At 37.5% G+C, this 18,013-nt stretch overlaps 1 protein-coding gene across 10 annotated transcripts in view; it reads right to left on the bottom strand.

Moving 5' to 3' along the window:
* The window catches only part of mbnl2 (muscleblind-like splicing regulator 2), an 88,270-nt gene that overhangs the window by 35,171 nt on the left and 35,086 nt on the right, over positions 1 to 18,013 (bottom strand). For 6 of the 10 annotated variants that reach the window (XM_048597702.1, XM_048597700.1, XM_048597701.1 and 3 more), the window contains 4 exons: positions 9,701 to 9,802; positions 8,223 to 8,387; positions 7,682 to 7,885; positions 3,542 to 3,805 (listed from right to left, as the gene is read on the bottom strand). In XM_048597702.1, coding sequence (XP_048453659.1) covers positions 3,542 to 3,805; positions 7,682 to 7,885; positions 8,223 to 8,387; positions 9,701 to 9,802 — 735 coding nt within the window. The remainder of the gene's footprint in view (positions 1 to 3,541; positions 3,806 to 7,681; positions 7,886 to 8,222; positions 8,388 to 9,700; positions 9,803 to 18,013) is intronic. The other 4 variants (XM_048597707.1, XM_020527387.2, XM_020527386.2 and 1 more) reach the window with 1 other exon arrangement.

The following is an 18,013-nucleotide window of genomic DNA, read 5'->3' as shown; positions in this document are numbered from 1 at the left end:
TCTCAAACAAGCTAATGGAGCTTTGAGAGTAAGGACTCCAAACTAAGAATACCTAGGATATTAGGAACAAAAACAGAAGTTGTTGGAAAAGCTCAGCAGGTCTGTGAAGAAAAATATCAGAATTAACATTTTGGGTTGGGTGACACTCCCCTGCTCTGAGGAAGGGTTACTGGACCCGAAACGTTAACTCTGACTTTTTCCTTCACAAATGCTGCCAGACCTGCTGAGCTTTTCCAGCAACTTCTGTTTTTGTTCCTGATTTACTGCATCCGCAGTTATTTTGGTTTTTATATCTCGGATACTGCCCAGCTCCTTCCCCAATGGAGCTGAAAGGATAACCAGCTATATTTCAAGCAAAGGAGAAAGCACAATTGGTCCTTCCAGCAACTGAGCTTCCTATGTGGCACTTTATCAAACAACCTTTGAACACTCATCATTATATGCCATGCATTTCCTTTATCCATACCTTTTGTTATCTTCTGAAAGAATCTTATAATGCATGTGAGGAATAACTCAACTTTTATACCAGACCTAACCCTATGCCAGCTGGCCTTAGTCAATATAACTCAATTAAATGGATATCAATTTCATTGTATATTATGGTCCCTGGGAACCCACCTATTACCAACGTTAAGTTGAAAAGGTCTACAATTATTGATTTTGCCCTTTCTTGGTTTTTGAACAGAAGTTGGCAACCTTCCAGTTCTCGCACATGGCTTCCTTGAAACATAATCGAATGTGGAAATTATGACTTTCGCTTTCCCAAATGCCTTAGTTTCTCAATAAAACTAACTTTCAAAATCTTCTGCTAATCCTTTTCAGAGAAAAAAAAGAGTTAAAAAAATGTTTTGCAGAGATAGTGTGATTGAGAACAAACTGCTGTCACTGTTTGCAGAGTGAGCTGCAGAGCCTTCAGCCTGTAACGAACTACAAACCATTGAGTTGATTAGGCATTTCACTGTTCTGTTGTTAAGTTTTGTTGAAAAGCCCTTCAATAAGCTACATCTTGATAAATACAGTGTAACTGGCTGTTTTAACAGCATATTAACTTCATAATTAATGCTAAACAGCCTTACTGGTCCTGAAAGAATAATTTAATATTTAGTCAATGTCAACACATAAGAAATTACATTTAAACTTAAAGTAAATTCTAAATGTTTGCAATTGCTTCACTTTTACCCTAACCCCATGTGTAAACCCCAAATCATTTGCTATCTGTAAAAGTTATGATTAAAAAATGAAGGGATTCAAGGGTTTTTAATACCCTGGTTTGTTGGCTAAGAGAATACTTCCATTTGACTGGCTGCTTACGCTGATGATGACTACTGCTGGACACCTGGAGATTCTCTTCGCAGATTCAATAAGTGTTGTTACTGATAATCATCGAATTCAGCCCATTACCTCTCTCAATATGAGTGTTTCATCAATTCACTACCTTAACTGGCTTAGCCAGCTGGGAACTCATGAAAAGTGTATTTTTTAAAAAAAAAAGAAGACACCACTTCACTTTAGGTTGCATTCAACGCAGGATTAATTCAGTAGAAAATATAGTCAATAACAACCTGACTTTTTAAGTTTAATACGTCCCACCAATTTGCTTGTAAATTGCATTTTGGATTTATCTATTTACTTTAAAAATATTCAACCTCCTTTTGACTGAAAAGCTATAAATTTTATGCAATAAAATTGCTAATTCATTGTTGAAACCTGTTCTGCTACACGTGTTTTGATTGATCGCTGGTGGATAGTTAGTGAAAGACAGATTATCCATCTGGAGGAGTCTTCACTTCAGCCTCACACTCTGTGGGAGCATAACCAAGCTTGACGGGCTCTAAGAAACCACTTGCTGAGTGTGCACCTGGAAATGCCTTTGTGATGCTGTTGAGATGCAATGCCCCAAGATTTGTGACTCCCACATTGCAAGTCATTTCCAAATTTGAATAGCTGCATTAGTCATTTCTGCTAGTTCAAGCTAAACTTCAACTAACTGCAAATTGTGATCAACCTGCTTAACCCCATCTCAAAATTATATGCTTCCAGGAACTGGTGGCGTCTACAGATTTATGATCAAGGAATGAGGATAAGATTACCAGATGGGTAATCGTCTTTTCTCATTTCACATCCTCCTTGTGCACTGTAGGAGCACCGCAAGTAGTACAAGTGGAGGAAAGACACCCGCACAAGAGCTACAACACCAGCTGTCAGGACTACTCTGCCAAAAGCATCATATGTCCCAATTAAATCTGGAAAATATTTAGTAAAAATGTTGTGATTGCTACAATGCATGACAATTTATAAGAAAAAAAAACTAAGAACGAGTTGTCAATCACCAAATGAGATTTTGGTTCAGTTGTATTCACCTTCAGAAGAAAATTTTAATCAATGTCTAATTTTGGATGGGTAAGGACAGAGCTCTGTAGTCATTTTTCCCCACTGTCTTTTCACTTTAAATCATTTTAACACTGTTAGCCATTCACGTGATCAAGAAGCTACTAAACATACAAGAGTTTAAACTAACATTGTTCAAGACAAAGCTGAGGACTTCACCATTCAGCCAAATATGTGTCACTTCCATAGCCAAAGATGGATTATTTCCATTGAATTACATGGATTTTAAAATGAATGACAGGAAAATCAGTTAACATTTGTTTTGCCTTTCAGGAAGCTCATCTTGTACCAGTGCGTTAAAATTAATTGTATTCTCATTTTGGCCACATTACTACCGGAAGCAGGTTCTAACTTAATCCATGTGCATTGCTAGTAGAAGATAACTCTGCTGAGAGACCAAAAAAAATGGATATACTGCACCAAAACAGAATTTGTTAACAAAAAAACCTATAAACCTGAAACAAAGAAGCAAAGAGGACCTTTAGGGATTGTGGAATAAATACATTTTCCTTCATTACTCCAAACTATCGTACAACTAAAAGAAATCTTTTCCAAGGCTGTTTCTGTTTCCTGTATCAACATCTATTTTTTTTTAAAAAATCACATTTTCTGCCCTTTTCTACTGATTTATGTAACAAATCTACATCAGAATCTAGCCATACAATGTTATGCAAAAATATAGAAAAATACTGGCTTATTGAAATAGAAATTTGATCAAAAAAAGTTAACTTATTACTGCCTCAATTTAATGTGCCAAAAAATCTTGCTTAAAGCAACTGCAAACAAAGAGCTCTAATGGCTGTTACCTTAACACCAGAAAGATTTATTAACCAAGAGATTCCATACTCAACAATTAGTTGCCATGCCCATCCAGTAATTTCATTTCTCAAAAATTCTTCTACACTGCAAGGTTAGAAATTTTTAAGGCTTAAATATACCTCAGTATGGTGGTGCTAGTTGTACTCAGAATGGGAAACACCATTTCTGGTCTTCTGCTACAATTTCCACACAAAAGTTTACAAAAGCAACTGCATCAGATGCAGCACATCAATGTGCAACTTCCATCTACAACATAATCCAATTTAGCCGTTTTATGAATTGCATGATAAGTTTGTCATTGATTTGAGTCATGTTATTTCGTTAAATAACTTACCATTGCTGTCGCTGCTGCAGCAGCTGCCTGAGCTACTGCCACAGCCTGGTTGGCCTGGTGCTGAGCAGCCTTAATTTTGGCTTGTAAATGTGCAGGAGGATGGAAGTATTTGCACTTCTCTCTTGAGCATCGACCTTTGATATAATCCATACAGACAGTTACAGTGTTGTCATTGGTGTCCACCATTGTGCTGTCTGCAGGGTGAGCAAAGCGGCAGTCGGTCTCACCCCGTGTGCAATTCCCTCGCTGAAACTCTCTGCACACCTGCCAGAAGAGGAGACAGAACTCTACTTAGATTTAATGGAGTTGTTTCATTTGCAAGTATTCAAAGAATTAAGCCAAAGGCAAGGCCAAGATTAAATACAAGCCTAAAATTTCATCCAGGACAGAAATCATTCATGAATAGGGAATCCAAGGGCAGGCAATGGCTTCGTGGTTATATCACTCGACCATTAATCCAGAGACCCAAGTAATGTTTGGGTTTGAATCCTGCTACAGTAAATAGTGGAATTTTAATTCAATAAAAATCTGGAATTAAGAGTCTAGCGATGACCATGTATCCGTAGATTCCTTTAGGGAACGAAATTGCCATCATTACCTGGTCTGGCCTACATGTGACTCCAGACCCACAGCGATGTGGTCAACTCTTAATTGCCCTTTGGGCAATTAGGGATGGACCATGAATGCTGGCCTGGCCAGTGATGTCCTCATCTCATGAATGAATAATCCAACGATAGCTCACTTACATGAACAAAATTCATATTTGTACTATGGAGAATTTTGACTTATTTGTAACATCACTTTTCCAAGTTACATATTGCCAGTATGATAACCACAGGAAATCCTTCTATAACCATGACAAAGTTACAAAGTCTGTGACGATGTTAATTTAACAATCAATATCATATTTGAGGAGAACAGTTACAAGCAAAATGTAAACAGAATTAAGCATCATCAATATGTCATTTGTTGATCTATTTATTCTGATGACCTGATTGGTTTTGAAGCACATTTTAATTTGTAAATCACAAGACACTAAGGTTTACCAAGGAAAAACAAAATTCTAGAAACAGTTTTAAAACTACAAGAGTAAATGCAAACTACTGTATTACAATTTTACGGTCCCTATTGTATTGTTTGCCAAGTTAACTGCTCATTGAGTTGTCAAAAGTATGTTTCTATGTTTGCTTAAGATTCAGAAATGTGAAACTAAATTTGATTTGATTAAAGACAATTCCCAAAAGTTCAATAAATAAATGCACCAGATAATTCATTACTGGGCCACATTAGCCAGGCAGATTTCAGATGGTTTCTTGACCATTGCCAAAGACTGCTAGGGTCAGCAGTGAACCAGATATAAATCACTACAGCATTTCTGGAACCAATAAGGAATAAGAATCGGCCAGAACTCCCACCTTCAATTTCTATGAAGTAACCAATGTTAGAAAGAGCTTGTTTCAGGAGGACCAAACTGGGTATGTCAACAGCACACTCATCATCTTTATGATCAAATTATCAGTAGACATTTACTATCCAACTTTACAGAAAGAATTGCCAGTATCATTGAAACCCAAAACAGCATTTGAGCAGAGGCAGCTACCATTCAGCCAAATGCGCCTGCTCGTACACTCTGGAAAAGGTACTAACTTAGCACTATTCTCTTATTTTTGGTCACCCTTCAAAATATTGTGTTTTCGAATAGCTGTCTAATTTGTTTTCTTAAAAAAAAACAAATTGATGAATTCAGCTTCCATTAATGTATCTTTTAGAACCTTCCATATCCTATTGAGCCACTGTGCAGAAAAGAATCTCTTTATTCTTTTACTTTCTGTCCCCTAGTTAGTCAATCAATGACTAATGGAAATTTTCATATCTACCTCATCAAACCAAATTACAATTTTGAATAATACTACTAGGTCTTCTTTTAACCACTGCTGCTTTCTTGAAAAGATGCATGGTTTATCTCGTCTCTCATCAATGGCATTTTGGAATATCACCTTTATATCCTGATCATGACCTGGAGATCCTCTAAGTAGGCTGCCCATCACTGTACACAATATCCTGACTATGCCATGTTATGGACCAGACCAGACCTTCTTAAAATTTTTAAGAAGGTAGCCAAGACCCTAACTTTTCTTTATTTTGAAAGGTAGATATGAAGTGCCATGTTCCAGATGCGGTGCGACTGGTCAAACTACTCTATGTTAAGCAAAACACAATTTATTTAAACATTACAATTAAATACAAAAGAAAGAGGAGTTTAGAATAACTTCTCTATTGGAAAACTTTACTGAATAATAGATACCGTACCTATTACTAATTAACTGTTCCAATATAGTAACATCCTATAAACACACCCCTTGGCAAAAAGGTAAATTCAGACAGATTCTTACACGCTGTTCTCCAATCCAGGAGGAAGAAACATCGAGAAGGTTCAGAGAGAATAACAGCTAGAAATCATTCACTGAAGCTTCCAATTCATTGGAGATACCAAAAGCTTCTGATGCTACTGAAATAACCTTTTAAAGTGACAGCATCATCAATTAGCTTTTGTACTCTCATGTTCCTATGAACAAAACCAGTGATCCTGTCTTTCTTTTAAAACATAAATCTTTAACAACTTGTTCTCCTATTTCAAAATATTTTTCTGAATTCCAAAGTCTATCAGCTTCTCCATTGTTTTTAATCTTTTACTACTTGGCATATATTTCATATCGCTTTCTTTCAAAATATTGAAACTAATTTCTCTGCATTAACCTACATATGAAAATCACATGCTTGTGAACTTGACTGTCCTCCTGAACTTACTGTCCTCTTCAGTTAACCACACTCCCTACTTGTGTGCTGACTGCAAATGTTTGATACCATATCTAATCCAGATCATATATTTGTAAATAAGAACTATGATCCTTACAATGATACCCGGAGATACTACTGGCTTAATCCTCCAATCTAAAAGATATCAATTGATCACTTTTCACATTTCTGTTCTTTAATCAACTTTCAATCCAAATACTCTCCATGTCTGCACATCCCTGGATACTATGGGCAATTTAGCACAGCTAATCCACCTAATCTGCACATCTTTGGACTGTGGGAGGAAACCAGAGCACCTGGAGGAAATCCACGCAGGGAGAATGTGCAATCTCCACACAGACAGTCACCCGAACAGGGAATTGAACTCGAGTTTCTGGCGCTGTGAGGCAGCAGTGCTAACCACTGAGCCACCGTGCCACCTCAGCTCTTTGGCTCTAGAAAACTAATTTCGTACTTATACGATGGCGAATTTCATTGTGAAATAATCCAAATATTATAAAATGATAATTCCTGTTTCAACCTTAGTCCCACATCTAGATCAAAATTATTTATTAACTCTCCATAAAATGTAATTAACAGTGAATTTTATCTTCTGGCTTACTGTGTGAGAACACTTCAAAATAATGTGTTATTTACCTTGTTTGCTGAAATCACTGCCAGTGGACAGAAACCCCTCTGACATAGCACTGATTCAAACTAAGATCTGGAATGCAGAAATCATCAAAGACTTGCTAGATAGTTATGGTGAAATTACCACAAGATCAGTGGTGATCGACAATCCTTAACTGTTGACTGCAAAATTCAGCTTACTTAGTACCACATCCTTTGTCAGATGCTCTTCACTTCTGATTCAAGTAATGTTAGGCCTTTCCCCATTTTCTTCAACTTATTCAAATCTCCAATAATTTTCATTTTCCATTCCATTGTGAAATTTTTAAGTCTTCTTAGAATTTCAATTTATCGCCTGTACCCAAGATGATATGTTTTAAAACTTGTTGAAATAAAATCTTTACACCCTATTAAATCCATCACTTGTTCTTTCATGAAAATATTTAGTAAATCTAAACTCTTAGCCTTTTATTTTCTCCTCAAATCTCACTGATCTGTAAAGGGATTCTCCTGCCTACTGTGCCAGTTCTGATGGCATACTAGCAGTTTGCTTCAGTTCATGTTCCAGATTCTGGCTGATTTTATAATTTCAAAGTGTGCTGAAATGTTATCAAGTCCAATGCCACGGTTATGGATACAAGAACAAAACAACATGCACCAGAATCACACTGAATTTATACTAAAGGTGCTGCATTGATTTGACAATATTTTTACCTCTAATCGGTCTGTCCTCATGTGCTTCGGCATATTTCCTGATCCAGCAACTGAAATAGGTGGGCTTCCAGGGACAAGTACAGGGGCACTAGAGAGAACTTCTGTTGGAACTAATCCGACACTGTGAGGCACAGGTGCCAGAAAAGGACTAAAACTAAAAGGATGATGATTTACTCCCGTGCCAGGATTCACTGGAAACGTGGGCTGCGGAAAAAAGCACAAATATGCTTGATGAAAAATTAAAAAGGACAAAGTAGTGCAGAAATTTACTTAATTTTTCACAACCAGACCGAGCAGAATCGCATTTATTCTACAGAATTGTTTGGGCTTCAAGAACTTAAATTTCTAAAATGGAAAACAGATTTTGCTCCTTTTGCTTTGGGGTTTGCCAACTGAGAAAAGAAACAAAAACTCTACAAGAGGTATCGAGCAAAATACAAATTGGTGGTAGAGCTTTTGATGTAAAATATTTTTTTAAAAATGTGGAGGTGTTGGATGGGATGAGGAGAAAAATCTTTGGTTATAAACACAATATACTTACAACTGGTTGAATTTGAGCACCTGGCATCATAAACTGCATCTGTTGTGCCAGCATGGCTGCAGTTGTTTTCTGTTGTATGAGATTGTTCCGGCCATTAATTTCTAACTGCGTTTTTAAATGCATTGGCGGATGAAGATACTTGCAGTTTTCTCTTGTGCAACGGCCCTGTTACATGGAAAAAATTTTAAAGGAGATTTAGAAACAGTGGAAGTATGATAACAAATGCAAAATTCTCACTTGGCAGATATTGGAATTTGAATTCAGTTAAAAATCTGGAATGAAGGGTCTAACAATGACCTTGAAACATCGGTCGATTGGATCACAAATGTCCTTTAGGGAAGGAAATCTGCTGTCCTTATCTTGTCTGGCTAACATGTACATCCAAACCACAGCAACATAGTGGACTTAACAGCCAACTGGGCAATTAGGGATAGACAATAAATGCTAGCCTAGCCAGTGATGCCCACATCCTATGAATAAATTTTGAATAAAAAAACTCCTAAAATTCAAACCAGGCTTTATTTACAAATATTCATCTAATAATTTAAAATTATATTGCCAATGATGAGGTGCGATCACCAACTGAACCAAAGCAATAACCCCAACTTCAAACATTTAAACGTGCTGTGATCTCTTCTGAAGTTTGAATAGTTTTTGAAGCTCGGCAAATACCCACAAAGATATGGCTCAATAACCAATTTCAACTGTGAGAAACTTTACCACATGTGGCCTGTATAAAATAGTTTAGAAGGCATAATATTAAAAAGGCATGTAGTTAGTAGCCCTGCTAAAATTTTCAATGCGCAAAATAAACGGATGGTAGAATTAAGCACAAAAATCTACTCAAAATATTCCAGACTTCGGCACTTGTCATTGACAACACGAATGACATCTGTCCACACTTCCTTTCATTTCTTACTTTCCCATGCAATAAAGTATCCTTGTCCATGTAAATACTCTGGTGATTCTGTAAGTCATTTTGTAAACTGTTATTTGAACATACTTAGTTTTTTTTAGATAGTTTAGATACCTATCTTTTTGCAACTCCAATATAATGACTTTCATAAATTAACATTTTTGTTCAGTAATGCCTGCGTGTCACCATGGGATTGGTGCAGATTTAAACAGTAAGAAAGAAAATAGCATTAATATTTCAAGGAAGCATTACTGAACGTCCAGCCTTCTGCAAAGTAATCTCCACAGTAAGTGGCAGACAATTCCACAAATATTGTATTAATGAAGTCAACTGACAGTTAACAAGACAGTCAAAATTGGTGTTTTTACAGTAAGACAAGTGTAAAAGTTATTGATGCATCAGGTGTGTTTTTCCAATGGCTATGGCAACTCACTGGTAGCCCAGTGGCTTATCTGTCTTACCATGTAAAATTGTGAAACAGAATTCAATAATTCATGGGCTAGCACTGAAAGAAGGACCTAGATGTTTCTGAATTTTTTTTAATGAGAAGTAGGTAGTTCACCTTCATGGAATGGAGCTTGCAACTGTTATTTGCACATGGAGTCCGACTGCCTTGCCACGTATAAAGACTATCTTTTTGTTTCTCTGTATTTTTGATTGTGGGCTGAAATAGGAAAAAGACTGCTTTAAAAACCAAAGGGTCCAAGGATTATTGCTTTTTAAAAAGTTGCCTAACACTCATTTACACTGCTGTTTGTTCAAACAGTGGGGAAAGTTGTTAAAATAGAAGATGAAATGTGGAAATGTGTATAAAGAGACATTCAGCCATATTGAGATCTTCATCACTTTTATTTTATCATTTTGGTTTGGAGCTGTGAATGAGAGCTCAGAGCCAAAGGGGACCTTTGAGCAGTGAGTTGCAGCTTTTTTCTTAAAAAGAGGATTGGAAACTAATTGCAAGTTGATTCTTGTTCCAAGAACTCTACAGACATTGAGATTCCATACAGGCATTCTATTGAAACAGATGGCAGATATTTTAATGTTGGCAGGGGCCTCACAGGGATTTGGTGCCGAGAGAATGTCGGAAAATAAAACAGAAAGAGAAACCAAAGTTTGCACTGGTTTTGAACTTTTATTTTGTCATAGGATTGTGGATGCTAAAGATACAGTATGGAGGTTGGATTGCTTTGAGGTCATCCATCCATTATCAAACTTATTCAGAGAACAGAATCTCATTTATAAGAATTAAGTAAATATTCGTCAGAGCCTACTGAAATTGTTTGCATTGACCATGTCTTCAGAAACCAAGCAAGATATAATCTCACATGCCTGTGATATCATTGATCGTGCAGACTGTTTAAGTGAACTGGCTAGTCACATCTCTCTAACTTTTATTTTGACTTATCCCTTGACTGTGTCTCTTTGTTTGTTTGTCTTTGTGAAAGTTGGGCTAAAAATCAAAGATTGGGTTTAAGTCACAGGCATTAATTAGATTATCTTGTTGTTTAATTCTGCTCTGCTGAAGCTCCAATATTATAAATAAATTCTCAATTGTTTAGTTCAAACTATAAACTTGGTGCCTGGTATCAGGTATTCACAAAGTCTGGTACCCATTATTGAAAAGTTCTGGTTATAAACCACTGTGGTAATTGAAGGGTCATTGAGTATTACTGCATTGTGAATACAGGGATAGGGAGGCTGATTTGATGTGGATGCCCGTCTCTACGTTGGCAACAAATGGCTGATTGACAATGGGTCATCATTCCACAGAACAATGCCAAAGGCCTTCTGCCTGCCAACAACTGAGGTTGGCTTCCAGGCAGCTGAACAGCTTACGATTAGTCCGAATCTATTGGATGTCAGAAAAGGAAGAGCTGTCTCTTCTCTGTAGTAAAAGAAAATACCTCAAGACTGAATAAAGCCAGCTAATATTCATTCATCAGTTTTTGTGCGCTGTGTCACATCAACAGTAAGTCAAAACATAATAAGTCAGAATCAGTCAGCCTGTGCCTCCTGCAAGCAATTGTAAGTACTTGGGGAAGGAAGATAGAAGAGCTGCAGATCCTGACAAGCCAAAAAAGGATTATATCAGCAAACCCTGTGGATAGTGATGATTGAACTGCCTTTCCAGTTTTTCCCCCTCTATCCATGACGTCTGTGTGTGTCTGTAGGTATACATTTGTTATTGCACAAAGTGCGATGATGACTGCATTTGTTTTGCTACCATCCACCCTACTATGAATGGAGAATACAATTTTAACTTTTAGAATACAAACACATTCACAACCACATTTGGTTTGATTTTCTGTTAAGGAACACTTTGTGTTATTGCAGTTTTAAAATAGTATGAACGGATTAAACAAAAATCTGCTTCACTTTGCGATTGTCACACTGCAATTGTATAGATACAATGTCCTCCTAGTACCATAATGGTCTGATTCTTCTTGATTTCATCAACAGAGACTGACTATATTTAATTCCTGCAACAGGGTAAAACTGAATTATCAACAGAGCAGTCTGCGACATCACACTTACCTTCATGTTCATTTGTTAGGGATGTCAAAGAATGCAATTTTTGCTGCATCTACTGTAATTACAATTACATATGGTTTCTAAATAATGATCTGTCCACATATGCTTGAATAGCAACACACAACTTGAAATGTCCCATTATATTCAAATAAACCAAAAAATCTGAATTAAATATTCTTGCAATCATTCAGCCAAATAGATGAACAATAAATCAGTAATATGAAGTTATTTTTATGTGATTTCAGTAGAAGCAATGATAAAACTACTCTTTTTAAAGTATACTGACTTATTTACAGTGGTTTAACACACAGGAGTCAGACAAATACAAAACATCCATAGCCTGTCTCTTCTCAAAAAACACACCATCAAATGTGACGTTGTAAATTATCATGCCTATTTCCTAGGAAAGACATCACCAAAAAATGATAACATCATTTGGGGAAAAATAAGCAACATATCTAAGTAACATCAGTAAAGACAGAAATAACAGAAGAACCACAGACATGATTTCTGCAAGACAGGCATGATGCAGTACCAATTATAGACTGCATCTTTATTAAGATTTTGTTTGAAAGTTGAAGGAATGAGAGTAACTAAGTAAAATACAACACAGTGGTAGAATGAGATGTAACAAAGTGAGATATTTAATTATTACATTTTAGGGGGAGATGGTGGTAAAATGGTAATATTACTGGACCAGTAATCCACAGGCCCAGACTAAGGCACACAGACGTGAGTTAAAATCCAAGCATAGCACCTGGAAGAATTTAAATTCAATTTATAGACGTGGAATACAAAGCTAGTGTTAGTAATGATGACCATGAAACTACTGATAGTGAATCAGATGGATTCACTATTGTGCTTCAGGATGTTGTTGATGTTTAACTGCCCTTTGAAATGGCCCAGCAAACCATTTAATTCAAAGGCAATTATGAAAGAACAACGAATGCTGGCTTTACTTGTGATGCTGACATCTCATGAAAAAATAAAAAGTTAAGAACAGGAAAAGTGCAGAGATCAAAGGTGCATGTCAATGACTACTGAAAGAGTGCTGAGTGATAGCAGTAAGGCAGATTTAACTGTTAAATAATGTTAAATAATGAACAATGTTAACCTGCTGGTGAATTGTGTAGAAAAAAAACAGAATGAGGAAAGATTTCCTATCCCACACCAAATCCTATTTGCTCACTCAATTCACCAACTTTGCCTTTCTGCCCTCCATTGTTTCAAATTCAGACATTGCCCACACCCATCTCCAATCTCCTCCTGACTTCTCTATTCCTTTGATACTGGCCTGCTGTGCATTCCTCCTTCACTTTGTACTTGCGGCACAGCTTTTACCAGCTTCATTTCGTTCTTTGGAATCCCTCCCCTAAATCACTACCTATCTTTCCACCTTAATCTCGGTCTCTCTTTCACATTACATTACATAACCAATCTATCTTTGTGACTTGATGTCCAATTTTCTTGCAACTGTATGTGAAACACTTTCGTATTGTTCATATGCAAGGCATTATAACAAATGAAAATTACCAATGTACCAGAATACCCAGAGTAAAAGGAATGAATTGGAGTTTTATATGCTCTAGAGATGACGACCTTGAGGAATTCTCTGACCAAGACATGAAAATGATGGAATAAATCAATAAATACTTGGCTCAAGTAAAAGAAAAGTCAGGATTATTATCACAGCACTAAGAGCACGGAAACAGTGATTTAGAAACCATCTTTGCAAAGTCAGTTGAGGTGGAATCATAGAATCGCTATAGTATGGAAGCAGACCATTTGGTTCACTGAGTCCACATCGATCCTCCAAAGAGCATCTCACCCAGGCCCGACCGTATCCCTGTAACCCTGCATTTCCCGTGGCTAATCCACCTAACCTGCACATCTTTGGACTGTGGGAATAAACAGGAGCATTGGACGGAAACCCACGTGGAGAATGTGCAAACTCCACACAGACAGTTGCCCAAGGCTGGAATCGAACGTGGGTCCCTGGTGCTGTGAGGCAGCAGTGCTAACCATTAAGCAGTGCTGCCCCAACTTAATTTAAATGACAATGAATATTTTTGAGTATAGCATGTCATAGCAGTGTAATACACTAAATTCTGTTTTCTTATCAGTGGATCTTTTGACAGCAGTGAATTCATCATTGTAGAATGGTTACTGCACAGAAAGGTGGTCACTGGCCCATTCGGACTGTGTGGGGTCTCTGGTAGAGCAACTCAGATAATCCCACTCGCCCAAACTATGAATTTCATTTCTTTAAATAATTATCCAGCTTTTTTTTTTGAAAGCCTCAATTAATTCTGCCTCCGCCACATCATCAGGCAGCTCATTCCAGAACCTAACCAAAATCAATTTTTGGGCAGCGAGTGATTGAATATTCTTCTGGAGGGAAATGCAGGTGCAGAAAATTTAAAAATTTGCCCTACACTGAGAAATGGCATTCAAAAGAACAATGTCAGGAACAGTGGTTTTGGCTAAATTGGTGACACAATCCCTACAGCACCTGGCTGTTGCTTGTAGTGATCATTCTGTGCTAAGGATGAGGAGGGAGTGTAAAAGGTTAAAACCTTTCAGAATAGAGCTATGAAACATTGATTCAAAGTCTTCTGAAGTTAATTGAGCAGAAATTCCCTTAGCTTGCATTTAAAAGGGGATAAAATGCTGCAGCTAGAAACATGTTACTTTCCCCCTTTATCTCACATTGTTACAGCTAAACACATGAATCATTGATAATATTCTGAAACTCATTACAGGCAGTTATGAAAAGCAGCTGAAGCATCTTTTAGTGGAAGTGACTTTTTCTGCAGCTGTTGTCAACACAAGCTCTTTGTTTAGAATTCAGTACAGCTGCTTGCATACACAAAATTAAGCAGACGACATTTTCTCATCAAATATTCCACTTATCAGGCTCTTTGCAATAACTAAGCAAAGCACGCTGTAATAAATAAAAAGAAATGAAACGTGTTACTTGCCAAATAATTTTCAAAAGTACATTTGTCTGTTTGCCAATCTTAGCAAAAAGGTAGACATGAGTAAGAAATAGTGCAGCTTATAAAAGTCAACAAATGGCCATACAATAAATCCATAATTACCCACCCAATATTGCACAAAATTACAACTGGCAAATTGATGTCAACTTGCCCTGTAATTTTTTCAAAGAGAATTGCAACAACATATTGAACTCAGAACGATCTGTTCTATACGGAGACCAATATCTGATGAGCAGAAAGCATGAGATAACCAAGCTGAGTGTAGATCAATTTGTAGTTGCCTGGGGGTAGGATTTTGGAGTCTTGAAGTGGCAAACTGGTCAAGGATGGATGGTCAAGGAATGAGGGAAGAAATTAAATATAGAGATGAAAACCCTCGAATGAAACAAGTGAAAGAAACTGGAACTCAATATACAAGATGGCCACAGGATCTATGAAATTTGATTTTGCTTAACACAAATTGAGAAGCAGCACTTTGTCAAATTAATAAGTACGAAGTTGTACAAAGGATATTAAGCTGGAGAAGGTTCAGAAGAGATTTACCAGGATGTTGCCAGGTATGGAAGCTTGGAGTTATAAAGAAAGGCTGGATAGGCTGGGACTTTTTTCACTGGAGTGTAGGAGGTTGAGAGGTGACCTTAGAAGTTTATAAAACAAGAAGGGTATAGATTGAGTTAATAGTAGTTGTCTTTTCCCCACGGTGGAGGATTTCAGGACGAGGGGACGCATTTAAAAAAGACATGAGGGCCAATTTTTTTTAAAAAAACACAGAAGGTGGTGTGTGCAGAATGCACTTCCAGAGGAAGTGGTGGATTTGGGTACAATTACAATGTTTAAAAGACATTTGCATAAATATATGAATCGGAAAGGTCTGGAGGAATGTGGATCAGGAGCAGGCAGGTGGGACTAGTTTAGTTTGGGATTATGGTTGGTATGGGCTGGTTGAACTGAAGGGTCTGTTTCTGTGCTGGGTAAATCTGATTCACCAAAATAGGTTTGGTTTTCAGATTGGAACACTGCACTTGGAAAGCCAGAAAGCTTACATTTCCGAGTGTAAAAATGTGCTGAATCAAACTATTCCCTGATGAATATTTAGATTATTGTAGATCCCAGAGAAGGGTAGGTCTGGATCAACAATATTACCCATAATGTCAGGAGAAAGCACGCATGGTCAAATGTGTCCATACCCAGTGCTCCTCTAAACATCTATAGTGACCTTGTTAAAGGACTGCAATGTCATGACCTTATTCTGCAATGTCGACTTGCTAAAAGTGGACCAACTTGAGCAGTGATTCTTGCTACAGAGGATTAGAGAAATGATCACTCTGTGCTTTATCAGTGAGCTTTCAATATTCATTACTTAAAAGTTTTCCCAAATTGTTGCCTTACGCCGTTTAATTCAAATTGTTAAAAAATTCATTTTAAAAATCTGCAAGTATAATGAATTATACAGAGCAGGCTTTATTGATCAAAATGTGGAAAGTCCTAATTGATGTTTTCTGGTGAAAATCAGATGAATAGCAGCCACTAGCAGATGTATCATGGAGAGGAAGAGACCACACCCTGGAGAAACAAAAGGCATTAAGTTTGCAGATGACACCAAAATTGGTAGTAAGGTTATCTAAGATTACAAAGGGATTTTGATCAATTGGGCCAATGGACTGAGGAATGGAAATGGGAATTTAATTTGGATAAATGCAAGATATTGCATTTTGGTAAAGTGAATAAGGTCATGACTTATACTGTTAATGGTGGAGATCTGGGTAGTGTTGTCGGAGAGACTTAGGGGTTCAGGTATATGGTTCTTTGAAAGTTGCATCACAGGTAGACAGGGTGGCTAAGAAGGCGTTTAACACACTTGCCTTTATTACTCAGACCACTGAGTATAGGAGTTGGGATGTCATGTTGAGGTTGTACAGGACATAGTGAGACCACTTTGAGTACTGTGTACAGTTCTGGCTGCCCCGCTATTGGAAGGGTATTACTTACCAAGATGTTGCCAGGAATGGAGGGTTTAAGTTATAAAAATGAGAGGCTAGACAGGCTGGGACTTTTTTCACTAGAACATTGGAGGTTCAGGGGTGACCTTAGGAGGTTTATAAAATCATGAGGGGCATAGATAAGGTCAAAAGCAATGGTCTTTTCCCCAGGGTAGTGGAGTTCAAAACTAAGGGGTATATTTTTTAGTTGAGCGGAGAAAGATTTAAAAGGCACCCGAGGGGCAACTTTTTCAACAGAGAATGGTTCATACGTGGAAAGAACTGCTAGAGGAAATGGTGGATGCAGGTACAGTTACAACATTTAAAAAATATTTAGACAGGTAAATGAGTAGGAAAGGCTTCAAGAGATACGGGCCAAATACGGGCAAGTGAGACTAGTTTAGTTCAGGAAACTTGGTCAGCATGGATGAGTTGGACCAAAGGGTCTGTTTCAGTACTATACCACTCTAAGGGAGATTTTGAAACTGGTAAAATCCACACTTCGGCCATTGGGCTTCACCTTCCTCATCTTGGTCTTAAAAAGGTGATCACTTAATCTCAGATTATGCCCTCTAGTCCTGGACTGTCCCATAAGGGGTAACAACCTTTCTGTATCTGACTTGTCAAGACTCCCAAGAATGGGAGGTGTACAAGATGATGATAGGCATAGATAGAGTGGATAACCAGAGACTTTTTCCCAGGGCGGAAATGACTTTTATGCGGGGGCATAATTTTAAGCTGATTGGAGGAAGGTATAGGGAGATGTCAGAGGTAGGTTCTTTACACAGAGTGGTGGGCGTGTGGAATGTGCTGCCGGCAGTGGTAGTGGAGTCAGATATATTAGAGACTTTTAAGCGACTCTTGGATAGGCACATGGAGGATAGTATAATGTAGGGTAAGCAGGGTAGTTTGATCTTAGTAGGATATTAGGTCGGTACAACATCGTGGGCTGAAGGGCCTGTACTGTGCTGTACTGTTCTATGTTCTAAGACATAGACAGTACACCGCCTGCTGACAGCTAAAAGAATCAGCTCCTGGGCAAGATCAAGGAATGAATCTGAAGGCATAAATTCACTGGATATTGAGTTATGCCACTGACTAAAGGCCTATAGGGAAAAGTATTTGCAAAATGCAACCAGTGACTGTGAAGTGATCACTACCCTCAACATATCACAAAGGCCTTCTTTGCTTTCTCCCAGAAACATCTTATAGGCACTTTATCTTATGGGCTACTGATTATTTTGGCACAAAGCAAAAGTGAAAATGTAGAAAGTATATCAAAAATAAACACATTTCAAGAAGTAGTACAGTGCTAATGGTACACATTTTTATTATGATTCGCTGCCATGTTTGCCTTCAAATGTG

Source organism: Rhincodon typus, chromosome 6, assembly GCF_021869965.1.
Source record: "Rhincodon typus isolate 14 chromosome 6, sRhiTyp1.1, whole genome shotgun sequence".
Lineage (NCBI taxonomy): Eukaryota > Metazoa > Chordata > Chondrichthyes > Orectolobiformes > Rhincodontidae > Rhincodon > Rhincodon typus.
The sequence above is the reverse complement of the archived record's forward strand: the minus strand, read 5'-3'. Positions and strand labels throughout refer to the sequence as shown.